At 37.8% G+C, this 13,790-nt stretch overlaps 1 protein-coding gene and 1 long non-coding RNA gene across 2 annotated transcripts; one reads left to right on the forward strand and one right to left on the reverse strand.

The window, feature by feature from the left end:
- Positions 1-87: 87 nt before the first annotated feature.
- On the forward strand, positions 88-719 carry LOC138978074 (uncharacterized). Its single transcript, XR_011459573.1, has 2 exons — positions 88-200; positions 551-719. It is a non-coding gene; the product is annotated as an uncharacterized lncRNA (long non-coding RNA).
- Positions 720-1,274: 555 nt separating this feature from the next.
- LOC138978069 (transcription initiation factor TFIID subunit 10-like) lies at positions 1,275-9,806 on the reverse strand. Its single transcript, XM_070350702.1, has 4 exons — positions 9,620-9,806; positions 3,749-3,813; positions 3,325-3,439; positions 1,275-2,468 (listed from the first exon to the last, which is right to left on the reverse strand). The coding sequence occupies exons 1-4, from the start codon at positions 9,773-9,775 to the stop codon at positions 2,379-2,381; spliced, it is 426 nt and encodes a 141-aa protein (XP_070206803.1). The 5' UTR covers positions 9,776-9,806; the 3' UTR covers positions 1,275-2,378.
- Positions 9,807-13,790: the final 3,984 nt, after the last annotated feature.

Here is a 13,790-nt window from a genome sequence, read left to right on the forward strand (position 1 = left end):
GAGGGGTTTCATATCCTATGAAATCTGTTCACACACACACACACACACACACACACACACACGCACGCGAAGAAAGACACACACACACACACGCGAACAAAGACACACACACACACATAAACAAATGTCTGATGATAGATTACATGCAGAAGTTTATTAGTCTGTCCTCTGATATCAAAATGGATACAATCACACATTAGGCCACAAAAAAAAAATTGTCTGTTTAGGGTAACATGACCAAAAAAAGTAGGGTCGGTAGGTAGGTAGGGTTTTTTTTTTTTTTTTTTTTTGTGTGTGTGTGTGTGTGTGTAAATGCTATGTTGGCTGAACATTCACTTCTTATATTTGATGATTACATGTTTCAAAACTAATGTATAAATAAAACAGAGAGAAAGGGAGAGAAAGAAACGCCAAATGTCTCTTTTTAGCATTTTTACCTCTTTTTTTTCTTTTTTTTTTTTGAAATCAAAAAAAAGTTTTTGGGTCGGCGCCAAATCGATAGGGTCGGTCGGGTTACCCTAAACAGACAATTTTTTTTTTTTGGCCTTAGTGTCACCCTGACAACGCAGTGTACAGTTACACAGCTGTCACAGGTGATTCCCAATATATACACAGGGAATACATGTACACGCGTACAGGTTCACACGACGGACTGAAAGTGTGCACACACACAATCTCTTGTTTTTGCAAACACTCTCTAACGCACACACACACACACATACTCTCTCTCTCTCACATTTGCACACTCACTCTCTCTTTTTAACACATTGTCTCTTTCCTCTTTTTGCCTCTCTCTTTCTCTCTGTAATGCGCTTTCAGACACTTCATCCCCCAAAAAACAACATTCCTGAACACAGAAAACAAACATCTTCCAAATTGAATAATAGGCATCACTACACCAAAACATTACATTAAACTGCAACTATTTTTCCTCACCAGTTGAGTTTCACAGAAAGAAGTGTTATTCACAGCATAAAAAAGATGCACGGGTGTTTTAGTAATGTTTGAGAGAAGAAGAGCAAAGCATATTGCCAAGCCTGGGCAATGTCCTTCAATGTATGTGTGCGTCTCCCACCTGTGCTTCCAAAGTCTCAAACTTGGCTCCACTAGACCAGGCTGAGCCATTATACGTTATTTGTATTTTTGACCAAAATATGACATATTACACAGCTCGAGACAGTCGGTGTTCCTCGAGATGAACAATGACTGTCGAGATCTGTTTAAAATGTCATATTTTGGTCAAAAATACAAATAACATTTAATATGTATCGATCGATTCCGGCTAGAATTCCTTTTAGTTTTTACGATTAAAGGTGCACGAACATGCACTATTTTGCAGTCTTGCCTGGCCGCGTTAATATGAATTTTTGTCGGACTCTGACGTCACATGGCTCAAAAAAGGAAAATCCAATGTTCAATAGATAATAAACTGTCCTTAACTCCACCTGCAGTCAAATTCCCGGACTTTTTATCGCAAATTCAGTGCCAAAGCAAATGAGTTTGATGCATCAAATACAGAGTTTCTGCAGAAATGTTAGAGTGCCTGTACCTCCAAACCAGATGAATATTTATTAGCATGGTGTATGTGCATGTTACTGTTATTTGGCGTGCGTGTCCTCGAATCCTCTAACCACTTCTCTCCCCTGTACAGTAATTTCCTTCTTTTGCTCGAGTTCCTTCCCTTTATGTTTCCCTCCATCTCTCTTCTTGGTTTACTTTGTGGTTCTGTGTGCTGTTGCTTTTTGGTTCCCATTGGCTCACGTAAGTGTAGCCTATGCGATCGTAACTTTGTCTGTCTGTGCGTGTGTGTGTTTGTTTGTGCGTGTGTATGTCTGTGGTAGAAACTTTAACATTTCGTCATTTGAAGACGTCACATTATGACGTAAGAGGGTTAGACGTCACGCGAAGGAATTACTGAAAGTCTCGGTCATTGTTATTTTGAGCGGGCCGAGACTAGTTGGCAGTCGTGTCCCTGTAAGTAGGCTACATGCAGACAGACAGATCTAGATCTAGTGTCTCGCTTTCTTGCACAGTGTCACCTATGCTTACTGTGTGTGTGTGTGTGTGTGTGTGTGTATGTGTGACGGAGTGATTGAGTTTGTGTTACTGTTTGTCGATTTCTTACGTGAGCCTTGAAGGCTTCGCCTCTTGTTATTTTATTCGTGTCCTGAAGAAGCCTCTGCATGGAAATATTTAAAAGTTGTGTTTGAACTGTCACTGTCTTGGCGAGCACAGAATTCTTTTGTTTTTTAACTTTGCTTGTCTCACCCACTGTCATTTTGTTGTTTAGATGACTATCTACTGTACTTGCTACCCAGAAATGGTAGCAGTAAGCATGTGTGTTTCCATAACAATCCACCACAAGATGAGGTCAGTGTTTATATGAAGTAGCACGGTTTCTTCACATTGATTCCATACTCCGCCATCGCTGGTGTTAAATCTTCCATCGTCAAGGTAAACTTTTTGTCCTGTGAACAGATAAAAGCAAAAGTTTTAACAAAACAGTGCATCTCAGGTATTTAGTTTCTGAGATATATATATAATAATATATAACTGTCAAAGTTTGTTACAGTCTGTACACACACACACCACACACACACATACACATACACATACACAAACACACACACACACACACATACACATACACATACACAAACACACACACAGTGGATCAATACATAGGCTAAACTTAAAATTTGAAATAAGGCAAAAATGGAGACTTTTTATAAAATTATAGTTTTAACAATTGTAAATATCAACAAAACAGCAAACTTCTACAAATGCGATTTTGAAGTGAGTAATGGTATGTTAAAATTGCTGAATTATGAGATTTGAAAGGCAGGAAACATTTCTGCCACTGCAATAATGAACACAATTCGTTTTTGTTCTACAAATCTCAAAATTAAAAGCTCAAACCAGGAAGTAAAATCTGAGACATGAATGAAAGGCTAGTACAATTCATAATCATGAATGCAGTACCCTAGCAAATGTTGATTTGTTGCACTCACTCACTGACTCAAGTGTGAATGATGATACTTCATACTCATAGTTCATGACCTGATTTCTTTTACAAATTAAATATAAGTATTACTTATAAGTATTCACCTTACATTTACTTCGCAATTGGCAAAGCAAAGTTAAAGGCATTTCTTTATCTGGATAAATTGGGTGCTATGAGTATGAAGATGAAGTTAAACTTAAACTCAAAATCACGCATTTCAATACACATTTTCAAGAAACAAGTATTTCGGCATTACTTCTCATACTCATACTCATAGTAATAATACAAGAGTAACTAAAGGAAGCAAAGGTGCACCATACTTTTCCCTGCTTCTTGGAGCTCTGCCCTGCTGAAGCCTTCATCTTGCAGTGCTGCAGAGCATCGTTGGCAATGTCCGACACAAACTTCTGGGCAGCCAAAGAGATCAGCCGAATACTGAAACAAAACCCAGCAATTTCAACAGTACGCTTACGCTACAGGCAAGTATTTCTAAGTTTAATAACAAATAAAATAAAAGCTTCATATCACTTTTTGTCAGATAAAACAGCTCTTAGCAATGGAAATGAATATGACATTACCAGGGATTTTTAAAGCATTGCGAAACTGAAAAATTCCATAACGTTCACCACAGTACATGATTAATTATGATATGATTCATTATTATGCATGTTTGACTCTGAGTGGGAGGGTGGGGATATGTGCATGCACCACATGAATAGTTTTAAAAGCAAGTACTTTACTTACATTCTTGGGTCGGATGTTTCAAACCCAGCTCTGTTGAGGTAGTATGCAGTGACAGAGTCTGGAATCTGCACATAAAACAATGAATCAGTCATCTTGATTTGTTTTTTTCATGGTCATTTGAAGACAGGAGACTCCAAACTCTTTAAACTTGGAGCCACTTGACAGAACTTTTAAAAGACTTTCAGAGACAGGACTAGAAGTAGAACTAGAAGTAGAAGTAGAAAAGTGAAGTTACAAGTTTAGCAACCCGAATACACATACATGTATCTATATCTATACGGCTTGTGTCTGTCTGTCTGTCTGTCTGTCACTTCGCGATGCACGGCCAAAGTTCTCGATGGATCTGCTTCAAATTTGGTGGGCATATTCAGGTAGACCCCGGACACAATCTGGTCGATGAAAATTTTCAACACGCGCTCTCAGCGCGCAGCGCTGAACCGATTTTGGTTTTTCTGTACATCTATTCCCAGTAACTCTTCCTTATCTTCTCCAGTGTTTTGCGCATTTATCTCTGTCATATTTATGGGACAGAATGTCATGAATGACTTTTCACTGAGCCAGTAAAACTCAAATGTACCTTTGACAAAGCAAAGTTTTTGAATTTTGTCAGTGAGCCTGCAGAAAATGGGGAGACAAAATTTCACAGAAAGTTCATAACTATTTCCGTAAGACTTCAATTTTGTTCACTGATCAGCTCTAAATAATAATTAAAGATTGAAACCTGATATATTTTTGTAAAAAAGTATTTTACAGTATGTTTTGCAGAGGTATAAAACATAAAAAGGGTTGTTTGACTTGTTTTTGCATAGTTTACGTGCAGATTTTCTTGTGAAAAAAGAGTTATGAACTTTCCAACCTTTTGCCTTATAAAAAGAGTAAATTGACTGGTTGGGGAACACCTAGCTTTGTAATGCATTTGGATCCACTAGCAGCAGTCACACTGAAAGTTTGCATCAAGTTCATTCATTGGTGTTTGAGTAATTGAGAAATAAAAAATTCTTGTGAGAAAGTTATGAACTTTCCTACTATCTCCACTGAGAGTGTTTTTTGTCCTTAAATGCTAGCCATGAAAGTTAAGGTTGTAGTGGAACAGCAATTTTGCATATAAAAGTACATTAGATTTAGATACTAAGCAATTTTTGTCACTAAAGTCAAGCAGTATGCTTTAGTTAGCCATTTTCTCTGTGTCTTGCGCACTATTTTTATGTGAGAGTTACTAACTCATGTCAAAACCCAAAATATATGTAAAATGACTATTTTCAGTTTCCAAATTACACTGTACCATGATTTTCATCACAAAAAGAATCTACTGGCTGCTGACTGTTTCTTTCTGAAGTACTTAGCCGTTTTGTCATGAAGTTCATAACTTCACATAACTCAAGCTCATTTTTCAAGGGCGTGTTTAAAATAATGCCTTGTTAATAGCAAAAGAGTACATTTGACTTTATCTGGACATTTTGTAAGAAGTTTTCTGAATATCAACCCTCATAATTACATTTTGATAATTCCAGCATGAATCTGGGTTGACTGCACGGTGTACATAACTTCACATCAACTGACCCTCAGCCCCACGGTGTGAAGTTATGAACACATGCCATGAGTATGATTTATACACAATAATTAATTTACTACACTAAATCACTACCTCAAATGATGTGCTGCTCTTCTCCAGAGTAGGCTGTTACAGTTTGATGTCATTTTTATTTTAATTTACCAGCAGATTTTAGTACGTAGCTTTTCAGTTAAATAAATGATGTGAAGTTATGAACACACAGTCAGCTGACATAAACACTAACTAAATAATGATTTCGGTAACAGTTTTCATGACTGAGTTTGGTTAAGTAAATCATTAAGTTGTTTAGAATTATTTTCAAGAGACTTTAGTTAGTTATTTTAGTATAAATGTGTGATTGATGTGAAGTTATGAACTTTCACAAGTTTCAAACAATTTGTTTTATTTTGGCAATTAAAATCTGATTTTGTAATATAAGTGCAGCTTTAGCCTATACTATAACTCTGTGTTCTCAGTTTGTCATTGTTTTGCAAATATATTATACAGTAACTGTACTAGAGACCAACATAACAAAAATTCTTGTGAAGTTATGCGCACGCTCACATTTTATGATTTTTGTTATCGTTTGTTTTCACAAATGTTTTACTTTTATTACTTAGTTGTATGTTGATTACAAAGAGTAGCTGGAGAGAAAATAAGATGACATATGCACTTTCTTACTTTGGTTTGAATTAGCCATAGTTTGTGATGTCACGGTGTGAAGTTATGAACTCCTAGGACATTCTAAAAAAACTTTCAGTTTCTGCCAACTCTTTGAGTCAGACAAACATTTTGGTGTATTGAAATCCTTTTGATGGTACTTTTCAAGCACATTTTGCACAAAAACAGCAAAATTGTAGATTTAATGATAACTTATGCCAATATTTGCTGTGAAAAAATTGTGACAATATTAATTTCTATAAATAATACAGATAACCAAAAAATCTTCTCCACACTTCATCTTCAACAAGAAGGGCAAAGCCCATACGACTCACATGCTTTACATATTTTTCCTACCAAAATACATGTGACCTTGACCCAAGGTCAAGGTCATTCAAGGTCATGCAACACAAAGCTGTTAATTCAAGACATAGGAAGTACAATGGTGCTTATTGGCTCTTTCTACCATGAGATATGGTCACTTTTAGTGGTTCACTACCTTATTTTGGTCACATTTCATAAGGGTCAAAGTGACCTTGACCTTGATCATATGTGACCAAATAAGTCTCATGATGAAAGCATAACATGTGCCCCACATAATTTTTAAGTTTGAAACAGTTATCTTCCATAGTTCAGGGTCAAGGTCACTTCAAAATATGTATACAATCCAACTTTGAAGAGCTCCTGTGACCTTGACCTTGAAGCAAGGTAAACCAAACTGGTATCAAAAGATGGGGCTTACTTTGCCCTATATATCATATATAGGTGAGGTATTGAATCTCAAAAACTTCAGAGAAAATGGGAAAAATGTGAAAAATAGCTGTTTTTTAGGCAACATTTATGGCCCCTGCGGCCTTGACCTTGAAGCAAGGTCAAGATGCTATGTATGTTTTTTGGGGCCTTGTCATCATACACCATCTTGCCAAATTTGGTACTGATAGACTGAATAGTGTCCAAGAAATATCCAACGTTAAAGTTTTCCGGACGGACGGACGGACGACTCGGGTTAGTACATGACTCACTTTTGCTTCGCATGTGAGTCAAAAATTACCTTCATGTTCCAGCTCACCTTTTTCAGATTAAAAAACAAAACAAATTGTTTCCTGCCTGTATAAATTAAATTTATTATACCAATAAAAGTAAATTATGTGAAGTTATGAACTTCCCATTAATGGAGTTCACATCTGCATCATGCGTGGCCAAAACAAGTTTAACTTGCTTGAAATGCAAAGTAATTTGCTGTAGCAATTTGCTCAGATGTCTAAAACAGACCCAATACATGTAGCAACAATGATTTAACAAGTCTAAATTTTGTGACGGTGTGAAGTTATGAACTCCTGCAAACTTTTAAACCTGAATCTGTGAAGTGATCAAACATGAGTTTTCTTAAATCATAGCTGTTCCTTGCGTATTTATGCTCTAAAATACATCTCTATTTTCAAAACAAAGAAAATGTTCATTTTTAAAATTGATTTTGTATGTCACAAAAATGGACACCTATTCTGACTTTGGGCCATGTACAGGGATGTCGTTGACTTACTTGACTTATTCATGTAGACTCCCTGTGGAGCATAGGGCCGCAACAACAGGGATGTCGTTAGGCATCGGAAATAGACCGATTAAGAGGCTCAAATGTCCGATTCACATAGCCGCATGGCGGTCAGATGTCCTATTGTTTTGAGCTGAGTGCTGGCATTGTCCGATACGAACTCAATTCCTTCGGACAGCGCGATATTCGTTAATGTTCCTTTCAAGATAAACATTTTCAAAAGGCGACCAAGCACTCTCGCGTACAGGTGCACTGAAGTTGTGCAGTTTGGGTGACACCCGTCTGCAGCACATTAAAGTTAGGAGTATGGGAGACAACTCCAACTAAGTCTTGCGTCTGCTTTTGCTTTCAGTTTGAGACATTTTGACGAAGCGCAGAGTTATGCCACCGAAAACTAAAACTAAAGCCTGCCAAAGTTCAACACAGCGAGCGTCATTCTTGAAAATGAAAAATTCTGACGTCCTATTGAAATTTCTGAAAGCGGTCAAATGTCCTATTGATGCAGAAGAGCTAGGACATTTGTCCTATAGGTATGAATTTGAAGCAACATCCCTGTATGTACAGTACCCTGCGAAAGAAACGCAACTCATTCGCGCCCACTGTTGCAAGTGATTTTTTGTTATTTTTAAATTGTGGTAAAAAATTAACCACATAAGGTACATAAAAACGGAAGACAGGTTCGTGGGGGATATTTTACTGGCTGTACGATTAGTGCATATTATGTAATCGTTTTCTTTGTTTACCTTTTCATAAACTAAAACTGTGAACTTATACAGGGTAGGGGTCAGTCGAGTCGTGATTGCAGGCAAACATGTCACTTTGACACGCTACAAAATTCGTAAACATGCATATTTTTCAAACAGGTAAGGACAGTTGTGGAGAAAAAAAACACAAAAAAACCCATCTGCTTTAAAACAATTCATATTCATAACGTTGATTCCGTGCGAAGGAGCTTTTCCCAAACAACCCTTTTTAACACCGTCTAGGTGATCTATGTTCATTTTTGTAATTATGTTACGCTTTGGCGAATAATTCATTTTAAATGATCATGTTGAGAGATGAATTTCCTCCACAACTGTCAAAAAAATGCATTTTTCTGTTTTTTGTAGCATGTCAAAGTGACACGTTTTCCTGCATCCACGACTCACTTGACCCCTACCCTGTATAACACAGTTTATGAAAAGATAAACAAAGAAAAGGATTTAATAATAATTAATATATAGCACTAATTGTACAGCCTGTCCTTCCGAGAGACCAAAACCCTCATCAAGCATCGCTGGAAGACAGCATTCAAAGAAAGAAACGGAGGCTACAAGCCAGACCAAGACCCCATCCACCGCCTCAGCCGTGCAGAGCAGACTGCCATCTTCCGGCTGCATACAGGGCACTGCGGCTTTAAAGCGCACCTGAAAAGGATCGGCGTAGCAGAGTCGGCATTGTGCGATTGTGGGGCGGCCGACCAGACAGTAGAACATGTATTGAATACATGCACAAACTTCACTCTGCTGCGGAACCAGATCTGGCCAGAAGGAGCTACACTGGAGACCAAGCTCTGGGGAACGTCAGAAGACCTGAAAGCGACGTTCCAGTTCACGACAGCAGCGGAACTACGACCCTAGACACAACCGTCGAACGCAGAAGAAGAAGAAGTACAGCCAGTAAAATATCCTCCACAAATCTGTCTTCCTTTTGTGTACCTTATCTGGTTGATATTTTACGACCATTTGAAAATGACGAAAAATCACTTGCAACAGTTGGTGCGAATGAGTTGCGTTTCTTTCGCCGGGTACTATACAGGAACTTGAGGAAGTGCACCTACAAGGAAGGGTGAATGCACCCTTCTGCAACACTTATTCATAGCAATTAGATTTAGATAGGCCAGAAACAGAAACATTGAAGTGTTTCCTTGGACAGTAAAACTGATGACCTGCTGGTAATGAAGCAAACTAAAATCGAAAAGTAAAATGAGATTTTAGTAGAAACCAGAAACTGGTACGGCACTGGTAGTGCCTAGCACAGGCGGAAGGTCCAGTGAACGATACCTTCCGCCTGAGGTGCCTAGTTGCCTAGTGGGAATGACAGTCTGCTTTTTGCAAACGAAATTACTTACGGTTGGAGCATAATCTTCAAGCTGCAAAACAAAATCACTGAGCGGTACGCCAGCTGATTTATCCTGCAGCTGTTGTGTAACTGATGGAACTCCCTGAATAGTCGTTATTTGAGTATTATTTGAAATGTTCACATTCGGGTTATCACTGGACGCCATTTTGAATTTAGTAAACAGTGGGAGTTGTCTTTCGTGGGACAATTGTGGCTCGATTTCCCTCCCTTACACTAGGGTCCACGACAGCTCAGCGGACACTGTGCTTCAGTGTGTGTGTGTGTGCGTGCCAGCCTGTGTTGATACTGCATGCAAATCGTAGACGTTTCCAGCTATGTACATATATGTCTCTGTGCTGTTTTAAATGGTAGATGTGTTGACACATCAGGTTAATTAACTTTACAGGAAACATTATCTTCCTTTTTTTATTTTATTTTTTACAGGAATCAGCTAAAATTCAATGTTAGTAGTTACAATTATTAAAGCACATCATGATTTTTCTCATACTTTTATTAAGTGCTGCTGAAAGCAATCTATAGTGTCTCCCTCATTCTTTTCTCTCACACACTTCTATATAATATCTCTATTTCACACTCACACTTCTAGCCCTCTTTCACACACACTTCTATCTCTTTTTCACTCACACACTTCTATCTCTTTTTTATACACACACTTCTATCTCTTTTTCACACTCACACTTCTAGCCCTCATTCACACTCACACTTCTATCTCTTGTTCACACTCACACTTCTATCACTATTTCACACACACACTTCTATCTCTTTTTCACACTCACACTTCTAGCCTCTTTCACACACACACACTTTTATCTCTCTTTCTCACACACAATCACGCACAAAGAACGATTTGACTCGTCATAACCGCTGTCTACATTCAACCACAAACCCTCAGGGTTGTGTCGAACGTAAGATTTATTCATTTATTGTAAATGACTTGGTTTGTAGTCTGCACACATGCTAATGCATTGAAGGGGAGAAAAAAGAATAATAAAATGGTAGACTAACAATCAATCTACGGTAACTTGTTTTGTACATGGGAAGAATGGTAATACTACAGATATAACAACCAAGGCTGTCTGTGTTGTATGGAAGTGTGTGTGCGCAAAATATCGGGCGATAAAAACTAGCTGTTACCACAAGAAATATGGAGGAAGAGCACCGTTATTTTACTCATTCAAACACGTTAAACCTGTTGACATGCAATGTACAAATCTGTCAGTTCTATTCATAAATTCACCTGGATCAGTAAAAATACCAAACATGGAGCAGATGGCTGATGCCTAAACGATTGACAAAAAACAAAAACAAAAAGAACTTCAACAGCACCCCCCCCCCCCCCCACCTAAAAACAAGAAGGGCAAAGCCCATACGACTCACATGCTTTACACATTTTTCCTACCAAAATACATGTGACCTTGACCCAAGGTCAAGGTCATCCAAGGTCATGCAACACAAAGCTGTTAATTCAAGACATAGGAAGTACAATGGTGCTTATTGGCTCTTTCTTCCATGAGATATGGTCACTTTTAGTGGTTCACTACCTTATTTTGGTCACATTTCATAAGGGTCAAAGTGACCTTGACCTTGATCATATGTGACCAAATGTGTCTCATGATGAAAGCATAACATGTGCCCCACATAATTTTTAAGTTTGAAACAGTTATCTTCCATAGTTCAGGGTCAAGGTCACTTCAAAATATGTATACAATCCAACTTTGAAGAGCTCCTGTGACCTTGACCTTGAAGCAAGGTAAACCAAACTGGTATCAAAAGATGGGGCTTACTTTGCCCTATATATCATATATAGGTGAGGTATTGAATCTCAAAAACTTCAGAGAAAATGTGAAAAATGTGAAAAATAGCTGTTTTTTAGGCAACATGTATGGCCCCTGCGACCTTGACCTTGAAGCAAGGTCAAGATGCTATGTATGTTTTTTGGGGCCTTGTCATCATACACCATCTTGCCAAATTTGGTACTGATAGACTGAATAGTGTCCAAGAAATATCCAACGTTAAAGTTTTCCGGACGGACGGACGGACGTCCGGACGGACGGACGGACGTCCGGACGGACGGACGGACGGACGGACGGACGACTCGGGTGAGTACATAGACTCACTTTTGCTTCGCATGTGAGTCAAAAAGCAAAAGATAAAAAAAAAAAGACAAAAAAAGAAAACTAATTACTTGTAGTACTTGAATCACCAGTAACCAACAAATCTCAATCTCAAGCCTGCAGCTCCAACTTTCACGATAAATGCATGCAATTTTAGGTTTCCAAGCTGACATCTTTTTTTAATTTTGTTTTGTTTTGGTTGTTGCCAGGAATGGCTCTTTTTTACAGGTACACGAACAGCAGTGCTCAGCACAACTTCAGTTTTTGGCACAGAAACAATTCAACAAATCTTTGACCAAACGTAACAAACTACGAAGCTCAGTAACTTCTCTTTCAACAAGGGGTTCAGTTATCTGGGTCACTGTTATTTTGGCTCATAACAGAAAAGTTTTTAGGTTTTTTTTACAAAGAATAAAGAGTTGAAAAACAAAAAAGTTAAAAGTGAAAATTTTTTTAACATATTAAAGAAAATAATGCCATCTTAAAACTGAGTTTTTAAGAAATCTAACAAGATTAAATGATATATTTTAGGATGAATGACCCACCTTCAATCAAATCTTACACAAATTCACCACAGTGCATGCATTAGTTTAGTAAAAGTAAGATGGAAGACACCAATATAAAGTTTATACCACCAGAAAGCACCCCTTTCCCAAATTTGTCTTCCCCCCTCCCACAAAATATATAAAAAGTGCTGACAAATTGGCAAGTATAGCATCAAATTTAACCCCTTGCCAAGGAAATGGTCCACATAAAATTGAAAAGAAAAAGATTGCTTCTCTTAGTGTGACAAGGTTTTCCTGGTAACATTGGATCTTTGACTAAATCAAGAAATCATGTCAAACCTTGTAAAGCAAAAAAAAGTCCAGAACAATGTCAATTAAAAAAAGTCCAGATCAATTAAAAAATGTTGCCAAAGATATCACATTAGTAAGTAGAATGTCTTGCTTTGTTCAGTAATTTCTTATATATTCAGAGGTATGCAGATCACAAAATTCATTCAAGATACAAACAGAGCACTAAAAGAAAACATCATTTGATAAAACCCATGGACAGTATCGGTATCATCAACCCTCTCCCCCCCCCCCCCCAAATCTTCTTGCCTAAGTGTAGGCATTTACTCAAAGCAATGAATGACATTTGACACAGTGAAACACATTCTGCAATGTTGATTTGATCTTGATCACTATGATTGGAACGTCGCCCATCCAAAAACAATCCCCCCCCCCCCCCCCTACCTCCCTAGCACACCCCACCCTTCCCCCAAGCCACCTTTCTAAATCCGCAGCAATTTGGTTTTAAATTTAACTCAACAAGGATTGGAGTGGTCCCAAACAGATAAATGATGGTATTTTTTGTTAACACATAACAATCCAAGCACCTTTCCGTTCTTTTTGAAAAGCAGTTAAATTACTTGTAAAGTAACATTCACCTTAACTGTTGCAGCTCTTTATGTGAAGCTGTGATAATTTACTACAATATACCACAGCAGCTTGAGAAAATTGCATGCATTGCTTACAAGATGCAATAATCAAAATTCTGTGATTTCTTTTACTCAACGTTCTCAACATATTTTCACCAAGAATCATTTTGGTACGTTTGTTGTAAATGACGAAACGGAGAGATTCAAATGAGCTCAATGCGTGTTGATCCTCACACAAACTAGTCAGATATGATACACATACCCTTAGATCTGTGTACAAAGAAAAAAAAAGAGACAGACAGTTCCTTGGATGATTAGATTTCATTGTTTCTTTGCTTTCTTGTTTGTTTTAAAGCTTTCTACTCCTAATTTCTGTTTCAATCCACTGTATTCAAAGCAGTTTGAAGCCTTTACCACCCAAGACCGAAGTCTGAACTTGCTGCATTCCACTACTCCTACACAACCAACAGAGCCCCACTCATATCAACATGTGTATTCATTCTGAGAAACGCAGTCACAGAAACCATGCACACACAATCCCACTCTTTAAACACAGCATTCAAAATACATGCAACAAAATCTCACTCTTACAAACACAGCATTCAAAATACATGCAACAAAAT

The sequence above is a fragment of the Littorina saxatilis genome, linkage group LG10, assembly GCF_037325665.1.
Source record: "Littorina saxatilis isolate snail1 linkage group LG10, US_GU_Lsax_2.0, whole genome shotgun sequence".
NCBI lineage: Eukaryota > Metazoa > Mollusca > Gastropoda > Littorinimorpha > Littorinidae > Littorina > Littorina saxatilis.